At 38.8% G+C, this 26,817-nt stretch overlaps 1 protein-coding gene and 1 long non-coding RNA gene across 3 annotated transcripts; one reads left to right on the forward strand and one right to left on the reverse strand.

Moving 5' to 3' along the window:
- Positions 1–5,320: 5,320 nt before the first annotated feature.
- On the reverse strand, positions 5,321–8,245 carry LOC103327144 (uncharacterized). 2 transcript variants are annotated; one of them, XR_016122742.1, is made up of 3 exons: positions 8,022–8,245; positions 6,620–6,972; positions 5,321–5,640 (listed from the first exon to the last, which is right to left on the reverse strand). It is a non-coding gene; the product is annotated as an uncharacterized LOC103327144 (long non-coding RNA). The 2 variants fall into 2 exon arrangements; XR_016122741.1 differs by having other exon boundaries at positions 5,321–5,667.
- Positions 8,246–22,096: 13,851 nt separating this feature from the next.
- On the forward strand, positions 22,097–23,889 carry LOC148914977 (uncharacterized). The gene is made up of 3 exons (XM_089043358.1): positions 22,097–22,309; positions 23,339–23,649; positions 23,745–23,889. Exons 1-3 carry the CDS (start codon positions 22,097–22,099, stop codon positions 23,887–23,889), a joined length of 669 nt encoding a protein of 222 aa, XP_088899484.1.
- The last annotated feature ends 2,928 nt before the right edge of the window (positions 23,890–26,817 follow it).

Genomic DNA, 26,817 nt, shown 5'->3' on the forward strand with positions numbered 1-26,817 from the left:
ACAAAGAGCCCACCCACTTGTCGCAAAAAAAAGGCCCTACATAAATTGGCGACTCTGCTGGAGATTAAGCCACTATCTGCACCAGTGCCTCCAAAGAAGAAGATCATAAGCAATAAACCGGAGGAAATAAAGAGATAAGAGCATTTCCTCTTTCTTTTTCTTTTTCCTTTTGTTGGCTATCTACTTTGTAGAACAAACATAATATAGATTACTCACATGCTCCCTTTGCTTGTATCTTAGATCTCCATTCTCAAGCAAAACAAGATCTTGTAAGAGGACTAGGGGCTTCAGCCAACGTGCAAGCCACTGACCACCGTCGTCAATTGTTGAGGCTAGCTCTGCCGTTCACCTCTTCGCCATGATACATCATCAGCAAGTCTGGCCATCACCGTAAATCACCTTCATAGCAGCCCTCACCTTTCTAGAGTTGTGAAAACACGGTGAGAGAGGGAGAAGGAACACTTGCTCAATGCTCTTAGCCTCATCTCTGCGAATGGCTTCACCAAGATAAGATTTTTATTATCATGCCTTTGTTGATCTCAATATAGAATATATATTTGTTTGTTGTTTTAAGATATCCATAAAATTGATGTTTCATTGAACAATCTCAAGCATAGACAAAAGCATGTGCATTCAAGTCCAAAAAAAAAAAGATTGATTGATTAGTTGTTATTCATATGGTACACCAGCTTGCATCATTTTCTTGTTATGTATTAAACCACCTTTCAATTTTGCATCTCCAGCAAAATTTCTCAGGGCCTTATTCCACGCACTATTCACTTATCTTACTTCTTATCATTTCGTATCGATCCATCTTTATGTTAATCAATCCAAGTTACACATTGCAATGCAGATGCCAACTATGCATGCTCAGTACTAAAATCATACCTGCTCAGCATGCTTATGTCAATTATGTTAGTCATTTGCAAGCTACAATGCTTATATTATTTTTATGCTTTGGTCATGCAGCATTATATCGGTCATGTGCAAGGGACCCAAGCCTCCAAACAACAAACAAGAAAACAAATGCTCTCATGTTTCCTACCCAACATCTCAACATACTGCCATTATCATCCATTCCTTAGACAAATCTCTCTCTATACTTCCAGTCATAGAAGTTCAAGCACCACTAAAAGAGCCGCTGAAAGGGTGGAAGAAGAACAGAGCTAGTCAAAATCCAAACACCACTGCTGGAAAAGCCGCTGCGAAGCACATGCTACCACCGAATCATGTCAAACTGTCACCGTTGCAACAAAGGGATATCCCAAGTTCATCATGCCATGCAATGACCCAAACAAATACTAAGAAGGCTATGTTGCAAGAGTTTTTGTAGCCTATGCCCATCAAATCCTTTTCTGATGATTATAGTGCACTTGGGGGCTGAGGAAGGAATTCATTGCAATCACCACAGTAGCGATCCCAAAACCCCAAATAAGCTTAAAAATCCACTATTACCAAAACCACTATTCCCAGACCAAAAATCTCTTTGAAATCCCAATTATGTTACCATGACCTCCAAGTTCGCCATCACTTGTTGTTGTAACCCAACACATTTGCTGCAGTGACCACATACAAAGCTCAAGCTTCAATAGCCAAGTCCAAGCTTTTGGTTCCTAAAACATGTTCACAATAGCTGCAACAAAGAATACCTAAGTTGCCATAACTGATATGCTCCAACGCCTCAAGCACTTTCTAAGCCTTGACCATTCCAATGACCAAGTTTAGGAGTCAAAGCCAAAAGGCTATCGGGATGTCTCAATTGCCACAATTCCATAATCAAGCATCATCAAGCCCCAAGCCTTAGTCAAGAAATCCAAGAACTATGCTTTACTCAAGAAGGAAAACATCTCAATTCATGGCAAATGAAAGGAAAATATTGCGAAGGTAGTGCTATGATACTGCTGGAAGAACCTAAATGCTGTCAAGATGAAGTTTATTTTACCAAGCAATCAGAATTTTTGAAGCGATGACAAGCTTTCAAGAAAAGGGGTGCTGGAAGCGTATTTTCCTATATTCATCCATTCTTCACCTGCAACATCCATCACTACTTGCCATACTCTAAGGAAAATCTTACACGCCGAGATACATGACAGAACTCTAAGAAATTGCCACAATTCCATAATCAAGCATCATCAAGCCCCAAGCCTTAGTTAAGAAATCCAAGAACTATGCTTTACTCAAGAAGGAAAACATCTCAATTCATGGCAAATGAAAGGAAAATATTGCGAAGGTAGTGCTATGATACTGCTGGAAGAACCTAAATGCTGTCAAGATGAAGTTTATTTTACCAAGCAATCAGAATTTTTGAAGCGATGACAAGCTTTCAAGAAAAGGGGTGCTGGAAGCGTATTTTCCTATATTCATCCATTCTTCACCTGCAACATCCACCACTACTTGCCATACTCTAAGGAAAATCTTACACACCGAGATACATGACAGAACTCTAAGAAATTGCCACAATTCCATAATCAAGCATCATCAAGCCCCAAGCCTTAGTCAAGAAATCCAAGAACTATGCTTTACTCAAGAAGGAAAACATCTCAATTCATGGCAAATGAAAAGGAAAATATTAAGAAGGTAGTGCTATGATACTGCTGGAAGAACCTAAATGCTGTCAAGATGAAGTTTATTTTACCAAGCAATCAGAATTTTTGAAGCGATGACAAGCTTTCAAGAAAAGGGGTGCTGGAAGCGTATTTTCCTATATTCATCCATTCTTCACCTGCAACATCCACCACTACTTGCCATACTCTAAGGAAAATCTTACACGCCGAGATACATGACAGAACTCTAAGAAATTGCCACAATTCCATAATCAAGCATCATCAAGCCCCAAGCCTTAGTCAAGAAATCCAAGAACTATGCTTTACTCAAGAAGGAAAACATCTCAATTCATGGCAAATGAAAGGAAAATATTGCGAAGGTAGTGCTATGATACTGCTGGAAGAACCTAAATGCTGTCAAGATGAAGTTTATTTTACCAAGCAATCAGAATTTTTGAAGCGATGACAAGCTTTCAAGAAAAGGGGTGCTGGAAGCGTATTTTCCTATATTCATCCATTCTTCACCTGCAACATCCACCACTACTTGCCATACTCTAAGGAAAATCTTACACGCCGAGATACATGATGAACTCTAAGAAATTGCCACAATTCCATAATCAAGCATCATCAAGCCCCAAGCCTTAGTCAAGAAATCCAAGAACTATGCTTTACTCAAGAAGGAAAACATCTCAATTCATGGCAAATGAAAAGGAAAATATTGCGAAGGTAGTGCTATGATACTGCTGGAAGAACCTAAATGCTGTCAAGATGAAGTTTATTTTACCAAGCAATCAGAATTTTTGAAGCGATGACAAGCTTTCAAGAAAAGGGGTGCTGGAAGCGTATTTTCCTATATTCATCCATTCTTCACCTGCAACATCCACCACTGCTTGCCATACTCTAAGGAAAATCTTACACGCCGAGATACATGACAGAACTCTAAGAGGCAAGCTATTGACAAGGACCCCTTGCCAAAACGAAGGGGAAAGTAGATGGCTACTGTCATTACATGCTTTGATGACTTGCTCGACGACGACGTATTGTGCCACCCGTGGAAGAATGACCCAAAGCCACCGGAGGTTATGTGGGAACCTTGTGGAAATATGAAGAAGGCCAACTGGAGCAAATATTCAAAATTTGCAAGCTATAACACCCCATGGCTACTTACTAATGGATGAGAGAATGGTTTCAACAGTGAAGTATTCACATTGGACATGCTGGAAGAAAGCCACTCGGAGGCTTCATTTGGTCATCAAGATTATCAAGAAACAGTTATTGTAACCTCTCATAACTTCACAAAGGTTGAAGAAAGTACAATGGGTTAGGAGCTGCAAATCACTCTTTGATTAGTTGGGTTATGAGCTGCAGGCAAGCAAAGCAGCAACTGTGGCTCTGTTAAATATCTCTACAGAGCATGGCATCCTAGTACAACACATGCCAAATACATGCCAACCTAAGCCACAAGCTTTCATGCTATTGCAAGTCATGCACAACCTTGGACCCTTTCATATTTGGGGGCTTGATTTGATTGGAGTATTCATCAATGCAAAGTGGCTCAAGGTCTTATTATTGCTGAATTGCTTTTGCACCTATCATTTTGTTTTTGGCTTTTCAAAATTTATTTCAAAAATGAACTCCTTATGTATTTTCACCCTATGCTTTCACAACTTTTGTAAAATGCACCACCATTATAGCATGCCGAGGTGTAAGACGATATTTGCAATGAGAAAGGAGTACTTTGGAAGAGGAAAAGCCTCTAGAATTCTTCCTTGCTTTTATCTTATTCTGTTTTACAAAACATGTTCTTTGATATAAAAAATAGACAAACAAACTTTTCATTAAAAGGCTAAGTCTCTCAGTAGTAACTATGCCAAGCAAAGCCACTTAGATGGGGTCCTGAGCTGAAACAAGCAGCAAGCCTAAGCAAAACGATGTGGGGTATGCAAAGTCAAGCTATTACAAAGAAACGAGCAGTAAAAGTATATTTTGAGGTGCTGGAATAACGAAACCGTTGGCTCCCAATCGGAATGCTCAAAAAACTTCACAACATCCGGCAATTCTTACAGGAACCTTCGTGGAAATCATGCATACAAGACCCTTTTTAAGGCACGGAACGAGGGTGCATTTTAGGCCAAATGAGTAGACGAGCCTTGCAAAAGTTTTAAAGAGCAATGCATCGAAGATTTAGCTTAAAGGTCCTGTCAAAATTTTGGGCAGCATATACCTTGTTTTTAAGGCTTGCCAACTTGTCAGAAAGATTTCAAGAAGTTCACAAGAGAAAGTTCTCCCAACCAAACAATATATATATAAGATGTACGGATTACAACATGCCTCAAGCATTCAGAAATTAATGCAAGTTCCAGTGGTTCAGTAGTACATTACAAAGTCATAATGACATAGTCGTTAGATTATCTGAAAAGTACACAGCCATCGCAAAAACAAAGTTACACATGCTGAAGATTAGTACATTCTATGGTATCAAGAAAGATGGAAGCTGTGCACCGAGCCAACTGACCCCAAGCCAAAGAAAACAACTGCGAAATAAAAGGAGGCAGATTGCTTTGAAGGTGCAGGCGATCTTGGCAACTATGTTGGATGTTCCGAGAAGAGGAAGTAGAAGGCGACGTTGGAAGATGCAAGGCGGCAGCTATGTCGCATGTTCGAGAAGATGATGAGTAGGAGGCAGACGCTAGAGGATGCAGGCGTTGTCGCAACCATGTCGGATGTTCCGAGAAAAGGAGGAGTATGAGGCAAGATCGCTAGAAAGAGCGGGCATTGTCCGCCTGCATCGGATGTCCCAAGGACATGGGGACAATGGGAATCATGCCGCCATGCGCTATTGCTAAAGCCAAGGGGAACACCTGCGCATGCAGACAATCTTGGGAAAAGTCACAGAGGAGGAATTTCTCGAGCCATAATGATACAAATGCAGCAAGACGACACTGGCTCTTCGCCTACTGCAACATCTTCACAAGCATTCTTGAGCAATGGAGGGGGCCTTCCCCTCTTCAATTTTCATCCGTTGAATAAAGGTGGCCACTAATAATTGACGACGGGTTAGTGGATGCCATGGCAGGTCTTGACAAGCGATGAATCCCTGCAAGAATTGCCAACAAAGAATACGCTGGAAAAACGACAAAGCATAAAGGTAGTTCTCTGTGTTAAAGCCAAGCAATCTCCACACTAGCATGCAAGCCCTATGAACTTTACAAGCTAAGCAAAGCGAGCTATCTCATGCCAAGTGAAATGCATAAACAAAAAAAAAATATTTTTGAAGCATCATGCAATCTATTACTCGAGCTCATGATGAGCAAATTTCCCATTCCATGTTGAATCAATCATTCCAGCAGACCCTTTTTCACGAAGCAAGTGCTACAAACCGAGCACTACTTCCCTCATAGTAACCTTTTTCACAAAAACAAAATACCTACGAGTTACACAGCATCCTTGCACTCCATCATACACATGTTTATGTCTATCCTTATAAAGCCAAAAAAAAAAATTATCCATGACCAAATTCTAAGCTCATAAAAATTAATTAATTAATTAATTAATTTAAAAAAAATGGTGCTTTCCTCAAAGCTTTCAATAGCCTCTAATCCTATGCATTAATCATACGATTACATGCATGCGCTTGTGATGCATATAGTTCAACAACGATAAAGAAAAAAGCGGGTCAAGAACGCAGCACACACAAAATATACGCCAAGGTGGTAAATCAAGCTCAGCCAAAGGAAACGCTAAGCAAATACCCAAGCAAAGATACAATTTATCCATGGCAAGCGAAATTTTCAAGCAATTCCCATGACAAGCAAATTCTCCCTCAAAATGCAAAAGGATTCAAGCATTGCAGAGCATGCACTTTGTCAATTTCTATTTCCACAACATGGGAGAAAAGTCCAAATTTATTCAAGGATGCGAAAAACAAGCCTAGGCCAAGATATCAGTCTATATCTATTCCTACAGAGTTAAAAAGAAGGACCTAAGATTCCAGTGAATGAGCAAAGCCCATGGGCATGAAGAACCCAACAAGCCCCTCGATAGATTCAAGAAATTGCAAAGAGGAAAGGGCATACCTTGTCAATCACCTCAAAGGACGACCTCAAATGCACCAAGAAAGAAGGGAGGTTGGTGCTGGAAGAAGGGAAGTTGGTGCTAGAAGAAGGGTAGTTGGTGCCGGGAGAAGGGTAGTTGGTGCTAAAAGAATATCGTATCTTCTATTTCACGTTACCATCTCCTTCAGCACCATTGTTGATCTCATTATTTATGCAACCAGCTGACCCATCATTGCAATTATCCCCATGTTCTTCTGCGTAGACTTTGGCACCATCATTATTTTCAGGCATACTTGAGAATTGGTCTTTCTGAAGATGGATACTTCAACAACTAATACTTGCAAGAACTTCTTCTCATGGCTATACGACAACTCCTGAAAAAGATAAATACATCAGTTAAAGAAGAATGATCATGTTTCAAGAGTACATTTGCAGCTGAACATGCTTAGGGATTGGCGCAGAACGTTCTGCTCTGGCCTGGAGAGGGCTAATCGCGACCACTTTTGGTATAAACTTCTTTGGTCTCTTAGAATTTCACCACTTTTGGAAGTAAAAGCCAAGTTGCACCTTTCACTTAGAGAAATAACTTGCTCTTCAAGCACTAGCCTTGGATGACGATCAAGCAGAGAAATGCATAAACAACACGCTCAATGCAAAAACATGCCAAGCAAAACTTATAGACGAACTTTCCTACCATGTCAGCTGGACATCCCACCTTTGGAAAATCGCTAAAAATCAAGCCTATAACCAAAAAATCCCAAACTTTCCAGATTCTTACTAGACATATCAGACTTCATTTTCCTAAAAATTCATTACATTTAGAGTTAGGAAAGGCTGTCAAACAGATTCCCAAAACATGTAATGCAATAGGAATTGCACAAACCCAGCAGCTTAGCCCCATACTTTGAAATTACTCCAAAAATTCATTTTTGCTTCAAATGACACAAGACCAGTTCCAACACAACCATTGAGAAGTCTATTTTCATGTATCAAAAGCTCCAACTTAGATTCGAAAAGAAAGTTTTCAAAAATTCACAAAACAGCCAGTAAGCTACTATGAGTTACTTATCACAAACACTTGGTATGCATTATTCAAAAGGAGCTTGTATGAGTCTTGTTTATCACCAAGCTGAAATACTAAATCACAAGCTCAACCACAGAATTCAGTGCTTAATTCACAAATTTTGAGAAATACAAAGGAATTCAAGCTTCAAGAAAACAAGCATGCACTAAAGGCGTCAACATCAATCCATACACATACTTTAGAAAAATGAGGGCAGAGAACACTACAATGGTTGGATGATTCTCAATTTTGGATATGTTGTAAACAACCCGATCTCAAGCAAATTTCATGAAGCAAGCACAGTCACCAGAGTAGTAGATATTAAAAACAAGTGCAGAAACCGAATCTGCAGAAACTCACCAGCCATTGATGAATACAGAAGCTGCGGACCCATTTTAAGGCATCAGAAAAATTCAGAAAATTCTCAAAAGTTTACAGGCTTTAGTCCTCGAGTAGATGAACAACTTTCATTGAGAAAGTTTTCTGATTAGAACTTCCGAAATGGAGCTTCTAAATTGATGAATAGTACCCACGAGGTTGGATTCTTGAAGAAGAAAAGAAAGAAGAAACCAAATGAGCAGAACCGTAAATCCAAGCAAAAGTCATGGCAGAATTCGAAATATAAGCAAAGGTGGTGGCGGAATAGTAGATTCAAGCAAGATTGGGGGCAGAAATGTAAATACATGCAAATTCAGTGGCATAATCATAAATTCAGACAAGATGGGGAAGCAATTCTTGGCAATCCAAAGCAATCTCTACAAAACACCAAAAACAATCCAGATTGGGAAACCACAAATAGTTGTTGGAGCGTATAAATTTGATTTTTGGGTCGGGTTTAATTATTCGGCCCATTCTATCCATGGCCCTAATAATTAAGGGGGCTAATGTTGAGGCCCAAAAAATCCATGGTTGGGCCCGAATAAATTTCTAGCCCAAGACGATATATTATTGGAAAAATATCCAATTTGGAGCACATGAAAGTATGACATACACGAGTCATACTCCGCACGCCATACTAAATAAAAAATCCGTCAAGCTAGAAATTGAGATTAAAATTATAAAATGCATTTAGCTCTGCAAATCCATGCCAATTATTCTATCAAGCGCCATATTTAAAAGCATACCAAGCAACATGCCATGCCAAGAGGGAAATCACACCCAATCGCACTACAAGCTTAAGTGGGCCCAAGCCACTCAAATGCCCGGGGCTTGCTTGAGTGGGTTGTGGTATGGATGGTAACGAATTGTCATGGGGCCCATTGATGGGCCAAGAAATAGAAGTCTCGGGTCGCTTGGGGGCCTCGGGACTCAAACCCATTTTCTTAGGCTCAAACGTGGGTAAGCACAAGAGAGGAAATAACCCAATTGCTTCAACTAGAGTAGCTCAACCAAAATAACCCATTACTTTAGATAGCCCATAAAGCCCAAATACTTGGTGAATTTAACCCACTTATTAGATGACTTGGTCTTCTATATTAAAGGGCCCATACCATTTGAATAAAAGGAGTCCAAAGCCTTCAAAGCACTTGGCTGAAGCAGAAGGCCACGAAGAAAGCCAAAGATTCACATGTGAGGGGCTGTTGGGAGAACAAGTTCCAATTGCAAGCATTCAAGAAACCAAGGGGTATTGGCACTCAAGGGAAGATGTTATCCCTTAAACTAGCAGGCGCACCCATTTTCTTTCCTTCATCATATTTGGCCGTGAAAAGAGGAGGAAAGAAAAGAAAGAAGATGGGTGAAAATGGAAGCTCTCTTCTGAAGCTGCTGAATCCTCGAGCTCCCAAAAATCCCTGATTTTGTGGGATTGGGCAGAACTGATTTTTGCCTCCATGAGGTAAGTCAAGAAAGAGGAGAAGAAAGGAAGAGGAAAGCTTAGCTAGATTGGAAAGAAACCATTAGGGTTTCTTGGAGAAGACCCATTCCCAGCAGCTATAAATAGGACCCCTTCTACCCAACACAACACAACCCACAACCTTCAGAGAGCAAGCTTTCTCTCTCACATGCAAACCCAGGAATTTTCGTGCTATCCTTCCTCATTTTCCTTTATTTCCCCTGTTTTGGCAAATTAATGTAAGCTTTGACAGAGTCATCACTAAGTCAAGCTAAAACTGCGAAAGTCACCCAAAACTCTTCACCATCCTTCTCCCTCTTCATCAAACTTCCTTAGAACCTTTCTCCCTCTCCATTAGAACCTTTGTACCTCATAAGGAACCCACAGATCTCTCTCCTAAAGTGCTAAACCCATGATAATTTTTGCTCTCATGCCATAAGTCACTCGTGCCAAGTTAGAATATTTATCTGTAATTTGTTGTCATTTTCATTGGTGAAGGTAACCAAGGAGTTTCCTAAGGCGTCATCACCCGTTCGAGACATCCTTGGGGCTTGATCTTCGAACTCGCACAAGGGGACACTTGCATCGATGTTTTTACAAAGAGCCTCACCACTTGCTGCGTAAGAAAAAGCCCTGCACCATTGAAGCTCAGTCTCAGGTCTAACTATATTCTTCATCTTTAATCTACAATTTTCAATATTTCACCTTCGATTTCTTGTTCTAAAATCATGCTTCTATTGATTTTTTTTTTTGGGATTGTTCAAGACCTCAAACAAACCTTGATTAGATGCTCTTAGCTCTACTCCTCTTTCGCCACATTGTCGTTGTAGTTATCGTCGTCGTCGTCGTTTGGTTTGGACTTGAGTTGTTTTGGACTTGAGATTTTTGATCTTTTACTTCAATTATGTGTTTATCTTCGGATTTTAGTTGATTTTCGAAAGGTATTTTAAGTTTTGATGATCGATTTAACTTTTGTTACTATTTCAATTATGAATCTCATTTTTGTTTAACAATGTACTTCTATGACAGAGTATTAACAATATACTTCTATGACAAAGTATTAACAATATACTTCTATGACATAATAGTATTAACAATCTGGGCTCGGCTTGTTTTGAGTTGGTCTGATTTGTTCTTTCTTCATCTTTTCTTTGTGGACATGTATTAGAAATAGCAATATGACAAGCATTAATCAACATGATAGTAAACTAGTGTTATTACCCTAGAATGGAACATTACAGGGGGTAAACATGCATTAGAAATAGGATGTTATAGGAAATAGCAGTGTTATTATCCTAAACTAGAACATTACAGGAGTAAATATGTATTAGAAATAGAATGTCATAAGAAACTAGCAGTGTTATTACCCTAGATTGGAACATTACAGGAGTAAACATGCATTAGAAATAGGATATCATATGAAACTAGTATTGTTATTATCCTAAACTGAATATTACAACCATTAATCAACATGACAATAAACTAGCAGTGTTATTACCCTAGATTGGAACATTACAGCCATTAATCAACGTGACAGTAAACTACCAATGTTATTACCCTAGACTGAAACATTACAGGGGTAACACATGCATTAGAAATAGGATGTTATAGGAAACTAGCAGTGTTATTACCCTACACTGGAATATTACAGCAATTAGTCAACATGACAGAGCAGTGTTATTACCCTAAATTAGAACATTACAACAATTAATTAACATGACAGTAAAAGTGTGAAACATTACAGTCATTAATTAACATGACACGTTAAGAAACTACGGTTTTCAAGACCTTTTGTTTGTAATGAATTGTTTGGGTTTTTTAATAAAATTGGGCTAGGCTTGTTTTGGGTACTATTTAAGTTTTTTGTATTGGTCTTCTTTTTTAAGTTGATCAATTACAGTCATGTAATTTATAAGAACTTAAACACTAATTTCTTATGTACTAAATGAGTTTTTGGTGTGTTTCTAAAGTGCATTCCATATGAGGTTTTTTTTATAATTTCAGTCCGTATTTTGGGTATATTAGTGAAGCTCCCAAAATTAAAATAGTTTTTTACTAAAAATAAATAAGTAATTTTTTGAGTTATTTACACTGACACACCATTAAGTTTTCAGAAGTTTCACAAACCCCCCCTGAGGTTTCAAATATTACATGAACACTCTTGAGGTTTCAAATTATTTTCACAAAACCTCTTTTGGTTGATTTTTCATCAGATAAATGACTTTGTATAAATAAATAAAAAAATTCTCCAAATAACAAAGTTAGCATTTGAAATTAGATTGCACATACATTTATTGAGGTTGACTTTGTCATTTGCAAACATTAAAAAAATGAAATCATCAAGTTTTTGATGAACAATCAACAAAAAAAGGTTTTGTGAAAACAATTTAAAACATCATGGGGTGTTCTTGTAATTTTTGAAACTTCAAGAGTTTTATGAAAAAGCTAAAAACACCTTAGGGGTATTAGTGTAATAGGCAAAATATAGACACCAATTTTATAAATGTCACTTTTTACCCAAAAAAAAAAAAACTTTTAAATGTCAAAAACCCACTTTAATAAGCTCAAATGCCCCCTTCAAAATTAAAATCCAATTGCGAATCAAAATGACCTCAATATAATACAATCTAAGAGTTATTGAATTAAAATATTATTTATATTAATAAGACAACAACACAAACAAATTGGCTAGAGTGAATATGTTTCCCACTCTGCACCCGAGTTCGAATCACTTTCCCTGTAGTTTAGGGTAGCATATCACTGGTATCAAAGCAAAAAAAATTAAAATTAAAAAAAATTAACACAAACAAAGACTAATGTCCCAATTCTACTTCTTCTTAATTATGACAGCAGACACAAAAATAAAAGCTCAGAGATTGTTATCTAAAAAAAACAAATGAAATCAAATTAATTATCTTCCTACCAACACCGCATCTAGCCTTAAGCTAGTGCAAAACCTGTGATGATTTGGTAACATTATTTCTAGTGATCTAACTACGTAACAGTGAAAAATATGTTAATTGAACAATCATGCCACAATTGGGCAGATTGCAGCAAACTCCTTCAAATGCAACATAGATCTAAATTAAGGGAATATGAGAAGTTTTAGAAATAGTGTTTTTAGAGAAGGATTTTATCGAGTAATTAGGCAAAAAGAGGTTATGGGGAACTTCGATGTAAGTATGGCTTAGAGTGGCTTCTTATTCAAAATGCCCGAAGGGGCTTATTCACTAACCCAAAAGAAAAAACAAAAAAGAGAGGTGCCAGGACCCCCCCTCAGGGACCTAAGAGGAGTCCTAAGAATGTTCGACACCCAAGGGGTGTTGGGCCCACAAAACTAAGCTACTTTAATCCCATGTCTGGAAGCAACACGAGGCTTTGATTTCTTCAAAAAATCTGGCAAAGTAACCCCTGTAAATGGCACAACTCCTAAATTCTCCACATGTAAGAAAGTCACAATGTATATACAAAAACTCGATAGCAGTAATAACAACATCTCCACAACCAAAAAATTTACCAACAAGGTCTCAAACCTTTTAAACAATTCACAACACCCTAGCACATGGTTATATCAAAGAGATAATCTAAATAGTCACAACATTTAAATAGAAATCCAAAACTAGTAATAAAATAATAGTCCTACGAGATAGATGGAACAATGAGCAAGAAAGATGGATGCCTCAAAAGTGTGTGTCTACATACTCCACATCCCAATCACATCCCTTAGTAGTTGTACTTCTAAGCGGATGTCGTAGTTCTTGGATAAAAGATTTGTTCTTAGTTTTGAAAATGACTTTGAATTCAACACTGTTTTTATCTTAAACTAAGGGGAGTGTATTCAATTGGGATTTTAAAAGACTATTTAGGGATAAAAAAAAAGTCTAGTAGAATTAAACAGAAGTGATGACTTATAAGATTTTATTTATGAATTTTTTATAATCAAGATTTTTTAGTTAAATATTTTAAAAGATTTATAAGATTTGGAAGGACCAGATGGATTTAACGGATTATGAGTTTAAAAAATCCAATGGCTTAAAATACACCAAATTAGCTAAATAAATTTTGGTTTTATTTTTTTGAAATTGACAATGCTAAATGCAATTATGCTAGTAACCCATATCGAATCCCAGCTACTGCAACAAAGCCTCTTTGAGGCATTTCATTGAACAGATGGTCTGACACTGTTTAACCCATATCTATCTGCTGGATCTTGTGTTGAGAAGAAGCTTAGGCTTTTTGGGTTTGAGCTGAGCCCAAGCAAGAATGAGGACTTCTCCATCAAAGGCTTTGCATAAGTAGATGAGAGTGTAAATTCATCAAACTACATTTTGTATGGAAGGGAGGTTCATATGAACAAACGTGCCAGTAATGAGAAAAGCTCAACTAGTGAAGCAGATGACAAGAAGTTTGAGTGCCAATATAGCTTTAAGGAATTTGCCAACTCACAGGCATTGGGAGGTCATCAGAATGTGCACAAGAAGGAGAGGATGAAGAAGAAGAGTTCAGAACCGAGTCTTAAGGGTTCAGACCAAAATCTCACAAGGGTTTGTTGTATACCTATGAGAGGAATTGAACAAAGCACATCCCACTAAATTGGCCTCAAGTATTCCTCTAAAAGCTTGCCCACAACGTAAGGTATAAAAATTGTAAAGTCAAGGCCAGCATGAGCCATGGTTATGTAGAGGGCTAAGCATACCTGGGGATCGCCGTAGAGGAAGAAAAAATCCAAAGAAAAAAAAAATCTCACGTGAAAAATCTCATGGGTTGGGGTAAGATTTGAGATAGGGTTTGGTATTTATACCTCTCACTAAAAAGTCTCACACAATTTCACATTTTTAAAAATCCTTCGAAATTAGCAAGTTTTTGAATATCATAAGACTTTTTGTTACTTGTGTAATAACCCAAACCTTAATTAATATTTAACTATTAATTTATTAAGGGAAAATTACACTTTTGCCCTCAGACTATTTTAGCAAAGGAAAAGTTGACTTTTTGACCGGTGACAAATTTGGAAATTTTGTTTACACTTGCGTAGAGCGCGACGAAACGAGTCCGTAGACACGTAGTGTGCTCGATTTGGAGTTATAACGAAGAAAATACAATCAAAATACTTCAAGGGGCAAAATGGTAATTTTGGAGACCAAGATTTTTTTTTTAACAACCGACTTTCTCTCTCTTGCCTCACTCTTCTTCCTCGCGACGTAGCCCCCCCATGTTTTCAACCCGCCACCTTCTCCCCTCCATAACCACCACCACCGTGAACCACCGCCACGAGACCAGATCCGTCGAACCGTCATCCTTCCCCATCACGCCCGACCACCTCGCCACCGACCTAGGAGCTCATCGAAATCGAGAAAAACCCGCCGTTTCGATTTTCACAACTTTCGATCTCCGCTATCCGGCTACCAAATCGGACGATCAAGGTATGGATTCCTACCTATTTTTCGTGACTTAGCTGTTGGTTGGGTAGGATTTTAGAAATTTCAAGCATAGATCGTTCGATTTTCAACTTAAGTTTCAGCCGTATTTGAGGGTAGGATTCCGGCTACTTCCAGCCACTTTTGGGATAGGTCTAAGAACAAAACCGATTCCAAATTGGGTGTTTTACCTAAGTTAGGAATTTGGGCATTGTTTGGATTTTTCCGCCACGGAAATTTCAAGCCACCCAAACCGCCACGCATGAAGGGTAGATGAGTAGAAAGCAGTCGCGGAGAGGAGAGAGAGGAGAAGGCCAACCAGGCCAAGAAGGCTCGCACAAAGGGTGCAGCCAAAGACCACCGAGGGGCAGAGGGGCATGCCACCGAAAGCACCTCGAGATGACAATGGTGGCCTGGCAGAGTTGGACAAAAGGCGGAGGGGGCTAGAGACATTTATCCATGACGTCATGGGTGGAACAATGTTGTCGCTCTTTGACTAGACCCTCCACCAAAGCTACTGCTTGGGATGGAGGAGCTGTTCCCCGAGGGTGCAGAGGACACGAACTTTGCCACGGTTTTATAGTAGAAGATGGAGGTAACCCTGGCAATGCATCACTAGGAAGTGCCCCTTCTGAACGCCTTCATGACTAAGGCCACGAAATTCTCGAATCGGGTCCAAAAGTCAGTCCTATCTGCCAACGTGAGTATCCTAGTACTTTGGTGAATTTGTGTGTTGTTTTTTTTTTTTTCGTGACTTAACGATGATGATGATGTGTGTCTCAGAGGCCTTTGGGGATATGTATCGACCTTGGCCAAGGCAGAGAATGAGGTAGCATTGGCGAGACGCCACTCAAATACCGCATAAGGCCGCCACCGCCAAAGCTCAGGCTTCAATTTAAGAAAGGAATGCACTTTGGTCAAGGTGGGAGGCTGGAGAGGAGCTAAAGGATACGGCTCATCAATCTGGAGGCGCTGGCTTCATTTCAAGCCACAGCCTAACATAGGCTATTTTTCCAAGTAAGAAATTGGTTGAAAATGAGTTTGTTGAGATAAAAGAATCAGCAAAATAAATTGTATCATTTTTCAAATAAAAATTAAACGATAAACGCAAGCCAATATGGGTCTCCAAAATTTTGCGATATCTGTTACGTTTCAAATTGGTGGATATATAAAAGATAATAGGCCTAAAAGGGAGGTTGAATCTAATCAGCACTTATTTGAAGTTCAAAAGTGTTGTTTGTCTAAGGGAGTCTTATCCAGTTGGCCTATAAAAAGGCTACAATAGAAAAAAAAAAAAAAAAAAGAGAAAAGAGGAAGCAGGCGACAGATTTAAAAAGGCTGCTAGAGAAATTAGAGTAGTACAAAGAAGATAAAAAATTGCTACATGTAACATCCCAACCCTAATTTAAGTATTCGTTTAATTTAATTAATTTAATAAACTATGAAATTACAATTTTACCCTCGGGAATAGGGCTATTTTGGTCACATTTTAATCCGGAAGGATTTTGGGGAAATGAATGGCACCATGACGTAGATCGCGTAGAGATGAGTTCGTAGACATGTAGTGAGCTCAAATTGGACTTTTAACAAAAAAGTTACGATCAACGGAAGCATAATGGCATAACTGTAAATATTTTTAAATTGGTTTTTAAAAATCTGATTTCCTTTCTTCTCACTCTCACTCTCTCTCCTTGATTTTCCCTTCGCACACGACAGGCCCCCACTTTCGTTATAGCCGATGGCTTTTGGGGCCATTGACGCCGCCACCACCGGTACCAAAAGAATTGCCTCCACCTCCTCTTTCCATCCCGCCCCTCCCTAGTCGTTGGAGCTGTCGATATCGCTAACAAAGTACAAAAATCTGGTCGGTTTTGACCCAAAACTTCCTGTTGAAATAAAAAAAATTCATTGGCAGCAAATTAAATTTTGGCCCAAGTTTAAAGAAGTTGGGCTCATAGCGAAAATGGTTTTGTGGGCTTGTTGCTAAATTGGTTTAGGCCCAAATGAATTAACATTAATATTTTTACAAAGAAAATATTAACGCATCAAAACAGAATGTAACATGTACGCTTGAAGGGGTGACTGTAATGGGAGGTTACTCCCACTCCACACAAGACGTGAGGCCATAATCGCTCCACTCTGTCATTTCCTCTTGGTTTATAAAAGGGACCAAAGGAGGGCAGAAAAAAAAGGAGGGTGCTGTAGGAATAAAAGGCGTATGAGGCAAAAATAAAAGCCGCTACAGGAAAGAAGGCAAAAGTCCGGAGAGAAAACGAAGAGGTCTGGGATTCTGAATAAGGAGGAAGAGAAATAGAAGGCAGAAGAAAGGCAAGGTATAAAGTTTATTATTGTTGAAAAATTTGAGTGCTAAATTGCTATAAAATAAACAAAATAAATACTGCACATAAAACAGATTTTTACAAAAGGAGAATTGAATTAGAAGAACCTTAATTGAGTTGAGGCAAGTGTTGGACACTCTGACCTTAAGACGAATTACGCCCCACACCGGTGCTTATGGTTCACTAGCGTTCGCCTCCCAGGATACAACGACTCCCCTCCTTGTGAAAGAAGCACTACAATTCACAAGGAACTTTGAACCAAATTATGCAGGAACCTCTCTTTATGAAAACTCTAATGCTTTCTATGTGTAAAAGTCTGTATGTAGATAATTAAACTGAATTCAATTCTGAAAAGGTATCTCAATCTGAAAAGGCAAACAACGCATCCCTTGGTCTGAAGAGTTGTCACCCCAAACAATGCATCCCTTAGTTTGAAGAGTTGTTACTCTCCACGTGAAGATGTCTTTAACCCAAGGGTCATGTCTTTAACCCAATAGATTTTATTAATTTCCATTCAAATAGGAAAATAAATATTAGTTAATATTAAATTTTCCAACAATTTCTTCTGCCAGAAAATTTCATCATGTTTCTCTGTACAGATATTCCCTTGCTGCTCAAAAACATCCGATGCAAAGTTCAATCCAACAAGCCTCTGTAAATGGTAGATCATGAGTTCCGCGTGGATGCTGACATCTTGAAAACACATTTCTCTATGAAAGCAACAAATAGCTCTCATATCAAGCTCTCTGAATTGGATCAAGAAAGTCCCTTCCAATGTTGTCTGCCATAGAGGCTTAGAAAATGTGCACTGCGACATTCCTCCATGTCCTCTCTGTCAAAGAAATCTCATGAGACTACTGCAGACAAAAGAAATTCATCGTTCTCGAAAAATAATTGAAGAAACCATATCTCTGCTGTTAGAGAAATCACACAAGAGGGAGCTCTCGCAAGGACCTCCCTATTGTGAAAATATGCAGATGGGCTTCGCCAGAACCCCATCAGATAAGTGCTATGAGCACCTTGCGGTGTTCATAGGCATACTTGATGTGCCCAAGATTGAAGAAGAAAGCAACAAAAAAAGGGAGTTTTGTACTACTGAAATAAACCAAAAAAACAAAACAAAACAAAACAAGGAAGAAAAAGCCAAAAAGGACAAAGAAAAGGCAAAGTGCCGATGTACTTTGACAAACAAACGTTGTCCATTATGCTACCATACTACCAATTAATATTTTAATGGGTTGTGTTAAGTTCCCATACTTCCAATTTATATTTTAATTGGTTATGTAGTCTAAGTCTGATAGACATGAGCAGAGGAAAGAAGAAAGGACATACCTCGGTTTTGGTTTCTCAAACTCAAAGCTATGTATTGATTTGGGTTTCAATTGGCAGCTGGCTCTCAGAAGTGGACTCTTTGTTTATGGGCCAACTAATGGAAATATCAAGGCCCGGAAACAAATTGATGGGTTGACAAAACAAATTACCCATTAAACTCTCAAAAGCCCAAAATATTTAATGGGTGGTCCAAATAAATTATGTAGTTAATGGATCTATTCTTTTCTTTTTTAAATCCTCAAAACCATATCGCTGAGACTATAATGAGGGGTAAGTTATAAGGGGTAAGTTATAAGGGGTTCACTTTATAGTCATTGGATCAATCCAAGGGCTGGGGAGAATTGGGATAAAGTTGTGCAATCGAGTAGGTGAGGAACCCAAACCCGAATTTAATATCCAGCAATGAAGTTGGTCCCAACAAAAACAAAAAAGAGAGGCAAGTTCGAAGTTTGAACAGAAAAAACCCATTGATCTCAAACTCATAGCTGAGAGAAACCGCTAAGCTCTGAGAAACGGTTGAAGGCAACGGGCAACGACGGTTGAAGGCAACGGGCAACGACGGTTGAACGCAACTCCACTATCTAAACCGTGAAAAAGTATTTATTTTGAGTGGAAGGAGCAAAGGCGTGGATTAAACAGAAAAAGACGAAGCGGTGGAAGGGGAAGGAGAGAAGCCGTATTCGTTGGAAGTGAGAGGTTCCATTTGTGGAGCAAAGCCGCACAAAGACCCAACACAGACACCTTGCGATTGTTCAATAACCAGCATTTGGTGAGTAATTTATGGAATTTGAGTTTAGGGTTAGAGTAACCGTTTTCCCCAATTTGTACCATGAATGTTGTTAGATTTGGCATCTCTTCTTTGTGCTTCACTTGCATGTTAATTTTTGCTTGGGTATATGTTAAAAAACGAATGAATATAAAGTCAATAACATGTCAATAACATGTCAATAATGATATGAATAAGGTAATGGTGTTGAATTGGAGGAGGCCCTCAAAACCTTCCACATTTGAAGCAGTGCAGAGTGCAGATTATCTCTCTGGAGCTAGAATATATATAATTTTTGAAATAAATATTATTTCCGTTGTTACTAAATTTGCCTGTTAAAAATGAGAACAGATAATAATAAACTCATGAATAAAAGTGCAAAGCATTTGAAAAAAGGTTGATCTATGACGATTATGGCTGATCTGAAGAAAAAGCTAGAAAGAAAGAAGGATGTGGCAATGGCTTAGCGAGCGGATAGCAGAGCGATGCTTTGCTTTGCTTCCTTCCACCATCTTTCTCATTTATTTATTTATTTATTTTGTGTTGTGTATGAAATGACAATAATTGTCATGTGTGTGAAGTGCAGAACTTGCCTAGATTGCACTCACACTCACTCATGCATCAACCATTGATTGGAGTTTGGATCCATAAATAAAACACATGCTAGTGCTTGTAATTCACAGAATCATTGCATTAACAGGTATTTGCACAAAATATGTCATATTGCTTTGATGATGTTAAAGCCTGTGATCAGTAATCCCTATGCGCATGTACTTTGTAAAATTTGTAATGTGCTGGTTGACTAGTTGTGTAAATACCAATGTGATTGTGCAAATACGTGGTAGTATATGTGTTCACGTTATTTCATCTTGTATTTCAGGAAATGGGATCCAACGTTGAGCTGGTATGGCCAGAGTCGAGGCATATTCCTCACGGTGAACAATCGCCACATGCAAATTCAGCCCTAGCTGTAATTCGAGCGGTTGAGTGCCGAACAATTAGAACAATTCAAGACATCATGCTTTGGCCATCTTCTGAATATAGATAAGATTCACTTTAGCGGGCAGATTGTGCATGGGGTTGTGTTATGAGAGTAGCGGGCAGGGTGTGAAAGACTTGGATGGACTGAGTTTCTTAATAGGGTGCGACGTTGCTCAGTTCCACTCGTCAGATTTCTGTTTGATCTCGTGACTTCGCTTTGGGGAAGTTCTGAAGTTTCAGTGGAGAAAGTGATGAAATTAGACTTCAGAAAAGATATTTTATAGACGAAGGAATTACATGTAATGCTTTAGAAGAAGCATTTGTGAGGTGCACAGAGGAAGATGACGTCTACAAGCTAGCTCTTGTTTACTTTGCTGAGTTAGTGGTTTTGGGAAGGGACAAACATTTGAACATCAATCTAAATTACCTGACCCTTGTAGAGGACTTGGATGCGTTCAACAGGTTTCCATGGGGTTCGGTGTCGTTTGACAAAACCCAAGACAAGTCTGTTTTCTGCACCAACAAAGTATGTGAAAAGCTTTGAAAATGAAGAGGGAAGAGGGAAGGGGAAATGCAAGGTAACCGGAACAAGCCGGAGAAATGAGAAGGGCAAGAAGGATAACCATGGTGAAGTGCAAAGGGGTGGCTGGAGTTTTAAAGGTTTCACGTATGCTTTCCAGGTACATGGTAATAATGTTCATGTCGTTATGTTTTGTTGACTTTAAAACTTAAATAATAACTTGTGTCCTGTGAATTGTGTAGATTTGGGTATATGAATTAATTCCTAGAATGGTGGACCTGAATTACTGCAAGGTTGTTGATCCGACAGCTCTCCCAGCGTATTTTGCGATGGAGAACTACTACGTCTGTTCAGATGAGAAAGTTGAACAATTATTTTTTCCAGAGCAAAGAGGTTTGGTTTGCAGCCCTTGGAACTATTTATAAGATTCAATGAAATTATGAAGTAGAATGATTGCATATGACTCTTGTCCTGCATTTTCAAACATCGATTGGGCTATTCGGGCTATATGTCCAAGTGAAGAGGAAATGAGACAACCATATTGAGTTGGCCACGTGGTCGCCTGCTCGTTGTCTCGGCAGAGTCAATTCCTTCTTCATGTGCTGACCTTGATGAGTTGAACAAGGCGGTAAGCTTGTTGAGGTTCGAGTTGTTTCAAGTAAAGCGGGAAAAGGACGTCCTTGAGTTAAAGGTCATACGGATGGAAAAAATTTGGGCCACTGTTTAGGTCCTCATTTTGAGGAGGAAGTGAGAAGGGACATAGCTTTACTGAAAGAGAGGACGAATCGTTGTGTCGTGTCACATCTATTTAAGGGATATGAGGTGGATGGCATGCAATGGGATGAAGGGCCAAGTAATAGAAATGAAGGAGAGGAAAATGAAGAGGAGGACATTGAAGGGGGTGAAGGGCCAAATAACAGAAATGAGGGAGAGGACAAGGAAGAGGAGGGGATTGAAAGGGGTGAAGGGGCAAGTAAGACAAATGAGGGAGAGGAAAAGGAAGAGGAAGGGGATTGAAGGGGGTGAAGTGCCAAGGAAAAGAAGTGAGGGAGAGCAAGTGAAAATAAAAAGCAGCAAAGGAGAGGAAGCGCAAAGAAAGAGCATTGAGGGAGAGGAAGAACTGCAAAGAAAAAGCAGTGAGGGAGAGGATCCGAAAAAAAAAAAAAGGAAGGGCAAGGAAGTGAAAAGACAGAGAAGTGAGGAAAAGGAAGTGCAAAGAAACCATTGTGAGGAAGAGGAGGATGAAGTTATGTTGGTTAGCGATGACATTGGCGAGAGCACGGAGGGGACAAAGGTTGAGGTTACTGTCGGGGAAATTTATTTGGATCAACCTACAGCTGTGTTATCTCAGGGCTTGAACGTTTGGTTGAATGATGAAGGTGAAGGTGTGGAACGAGGGGTCCAATTACGGAAGAGGAAGAGGATTATTCCTATGTGGAAGATCGTTGAAGCTAGTGAAGTGGTAAAAACAATTTGCCCAAGACAACCGGACTTCGGACGTTAGACCCAATGAAGGCGATTCCGCATGATGATATGGTGAAATTGCTGAAACTTTGTTCGGAATGGCGCCATAACCCAAAGTAAGTCCTTTGTTTTTTGAGATAGAAGGCATGAGTGTATATATTTTTTAATTGTTGTGTTCTAAAACTTTTTTATATTCATAGTTTGGTGATGCAATTTGGCAACGTGGAAGTCGAGATTGAATTCTTCGCTTCCCTCACAAAGCCGACGGTTGGCTGAAAGGAGATGTAAGTTTAATTGATTATGCATTTGTTTGAATGTGCATAGATTATGAGATTGACAAGGAAAACATGTGCAGCACATTGATTTGGGCTTGTATCTCATCCGGGCGACAACAACAGCTTGAGGAAGTAGAAATATCGGATTGACAACAACCGATGTATTTTTATGGTATGTGATGCAGGATGCATAGGACCTAAATTGTTTAGTTTCCTAATTCATTTGTTAGTTTCCTATATTCTTAGTTTTCCAAATCCTAGTAGGATTTCTAAGTTAGTTTTCCAAATCGTATTAGGATTTCTAAGTTTCCTATTTTATTAGGAATAGGATTTCTGTTTTACCTGGGGATTTTAATTCTATTCTCTCTAGGTTTTAGTTTGCTATAAATACCCCTACGTAGTTCTTTACAATTCATATTTGAATATTGATTAAACATTCCTTTAAACTCTCTGATTTACTGCCTGCCTTCTACCTTTTCTTCCCTTCAGCTTTTCTTATCTGTTATGTCTTATTGCTCTAAGTGTTTAAACTAACACACCCAGGGCTGTGGTACATCAGTATGGCATAGGCCTTGACCAAGTGCAGTTAATAATTACAAATTATCCATACTTGCTTTGTGGAGTTGTTTAACCATTGATTGTTTTCTATTTCACAGAATCACATCCATACTTGCTTTGCGGATAATAAAAGGAAAAAAGAGCAAGTTGGGTGGAAAATTAGAACCAGTTTAGTGAACGTTGTAAATGGCAAGGTTCCGGCTTGTGGATTGGAATGGCAGAACACGTATAAGGTGTATGTACCTTGTATGTTGCAAAAATATAAGCATTGGGTGGCTCTAGAGATTGATCTGATTCAGTGTGAAATCAAAGTCTACGATTCAATGGTTTCACTCATTCCAGATCAGAGCTTAAAGGAAGAACTCGGCCCCCTGTCAATTACGATTCCAAATCTTCTGCACACCCTCGACTTTTATGAAGAAGGTGTTTACGCGAACGAGTGCACCCGAGATTGGTGGTGTCCATGGCCAATACATCGTGTCGATGTTCCACAACAGGCTAATCAGTGAGCACAACTTTTTCTTTAATTTTATTACTTTAATTTGTCAATTATGTTAGAATGTCATTAGTTGAATTGATCGAGTTCTTGTTTTGCTTCAGAGGCGATTGTGGTATGTTCGTGTTGAAGTACATTGAGCTGTTGAGTGCTGACATTTCCTTAGCTACTTGCACCTCGCAGAACATGCCATTTTTTCGGTTGAAGTTGGCTGCAGAAATTGCACGGGGAGATGCTTACATGCCATGATATCGGTTGAACTTGGTTTAGGCACATGATGATGAAATAGGTTTTGGGAATGTCAAATTTCAAAGTCATGTAAATACACAATAGAGACCCATGGGTCCTTTTCGAATTCCACCTCTGCTCCCGAATTCTTCTTCGTCTTTCTCAATCTTAGTGTATTTGTGTACAGAAATTTAGATTTAAGTTACTGGTGGTTGCAATTAGAACCAAAATAGTGGCAAATATTATAGCGGATGCATGCTTTCATTTTGATTAGTGTGATATTACGCTATGTTTATTCGCATATTGTGCGAAATGTATATGGAGCTGGTTGCAGAGCATAGAAAAATGAAGACTCGAAATGGAGATGCCGAGGGTTGGAGAGGAGAAAAGTAATCGGATCTGTAAATCTATTGCACGTGGGCAATCTAAATGGATAAGCAGATGCGTTTTGAAGTTAGCCACATGCCATTCCCATACATAGAATGTGCATATGGAGTGTAAAGTTTTTTGATGTAATGAAACAAACATCGTGTAATATTGGCCTAACTCCTTGACGACATTTACCTAACCTCAACCAAACTGCATTGAATTGGGATTTGAAGACTGCATATGTGAATTTGGATTTGAAGAATGCATATTCACATAGGGACTGATGGCTTTTAAGTGTATTACATCATTGCAAAGTGATATGTCATCATTTATCCAAGCCACCATTCCAAATATCAGATCCCAATCTTTAAGCCGTTCAACATGCCTTGACTTAATCGCAATGGGTTGCATCTTAATAAGGTAATTTGTAAGGGAATCGGCCGCTATGGCCTCGCTCCAATATTTTATTCACCATGCCCTCCTTATAGAAACACATGAAAAATGTCCCTGTGCAATGCTCTAAAACTCCCTATTGGTTCCACACGCCCCTCGGGTTTGAATCCCTCTCTCCTTTATAATCGGTTAATAAATTGGTTGATTTTCTTTATTTTATTGGTTTTGGGCACTGAGTAACATAACAGTAATGTATATTGGTGCGTCTATATTGCATGTCTGTTGGGTCTATATTGCTTGTCTATTACGTGCATATGTTTACATTTATTATGCGTCTGTATTGATTTGTATTGCTTACGACGGAAATAAATAACAATACACAGCAACGACAAGCAATATACACGCAATAGATATGAAATATACACGCAATAGACATGTTCGCTCACTGACATTCCGCTCGCTCGACGGTTTGTTACATTACGCTTTATTTCTCCACTGATTTCTCGATGATTCGTTACTCTCGCTTTATTTCTCCGGGCCACTGATTTGTTCTTACTACTCGCTTATTTCTCCGGGCCTCGATTTCCTCACTGATTAGTTCCGCTTCACCTGATTTCTCCAGTCACTGATTTGTTCTGTTTGCACTGATTTCTTAGAGCAGAAGTAATTTTCTATTTTCTGTTCTGTCTAGTTTAAATGATGTAATGAGAACCATTAGATCATAGTCTAGGTGGATTCTCTAGCTTAGATTTGGTCTGACACGTGTAAGCACCTAATAGGGTGACAGTTGTAATTCTGTTACAAGAGAATCACATTTCTCTCTCTCTAGCTAAATTCTCCAGAAAATACTTCTCTTCCTAATCTGAAAATACATATACTAACGGCGAATTCTAACAAAGTAAGTCTAGGAAAGTTTTTACTGGGTTTCTGACAAGTAAATGCTTTTGTTTCAAACAATAATTTAAAGTCAATGCTAATCCACCTATTTCAATAACAAAAATTACAAATTGGGTTTGAAAAGTCATTGGTGGTGCGTGCAACATGTGTTTTTGGGGAGAACTTTTACAATCCTTGAAACCGTGCACTTAATTGGTCATTAAAAGAACAAATAATATGACAATTGATACAACTAATAAAACTAATACCAAGTCCTTAATGGACTTCAGCATATTAAGCACTGTAGCATCATACGTGTCAGCTTGTTGATCTGCTTCAATGAGGTTACATCAACCCATTCAATCCATTGCAACTGGTGGCTCCCTAATTGCAAGCATCATATATGCAAAATAATTCTGTCAGAGTTAGACCTAGGATTTTTTTTTCACCCACATACATATTCTGGAAATGAGAACTTACATAGGAGGTTAGACACTTCCAAAATGGCTTCCCTCGATTTTTATCTGATTTTGAAACCCGAAGCACCATTGCAGCTCCACAATACTGACACCTCTTTGTTTGAGCGGGAGATGAAGACGAAGACATGTTGAATCTTATCACTTGTACCTCTTCTCACTCAGATCTTCTCACTAAAACCTCTTCGGACTCATACCTTCTCAGTTATACCCCTTCACTCATAAGTCATAACCCTAAACTTCTCACTCAGCTCTCTCTCATCTCTGCCCAAATCAATTATATCCTTCTTTTCTGTGTGTGGTGGGTTGGTCACGATCCGACACTGTACATGCCGTAATTGTGACACATTTTACTCCGATAAGTTTATATACTATTTCACTACCAATTAATCTTACAATTGAGGGACACTGCTTAAATATATTATTTTCTTTATATTTCATTAAGGCAACTAGTTGGATAAGAATCCGTCATTTAATAGGGGTAGTGTGGTGTGGGAAAATGAAAAAGTATCTGATGGGACATTCACACTAGTCAAGTAATCCGTCACATTTGTATCAATGAATTTAATGGCGGGAAAAGCCTAACAATGGCTATGGAAATAGGTTAGTAAATGACTTTTGGACGGTCTGACTCCCTTTGCATTTTGATGACGTTTTCCCTTCGCCTGTCTTATGTTTTGGGTGTTGAGTTGTTTCTTTAAAATGGGTCAACTTGGTAAAACCCCAAGGAAACACCTTTTCGTACAAAGGCAACCAGAGGCTAAAACAAACCCAAAACCCCGATATTCTCATTTCTCCTCTTGCAGGTCCTCAAATCGCTCCATTCAAAAAATAT

The sequence above is a fragment of the Prunus mume genome, linkage group LG8, assembly GCF_029339155.1.
Source record: "Prunus mume cultivar Tortuosa linkage group LG8, ASM2933915v1, whole genome shotgun sequence".
Lineage (NCBI taxonomy): Eukaryota > Viridiplantae > Streptophyta > Magnoliopsida > Rosales > Rosaceae > Prunus > Prunus mume.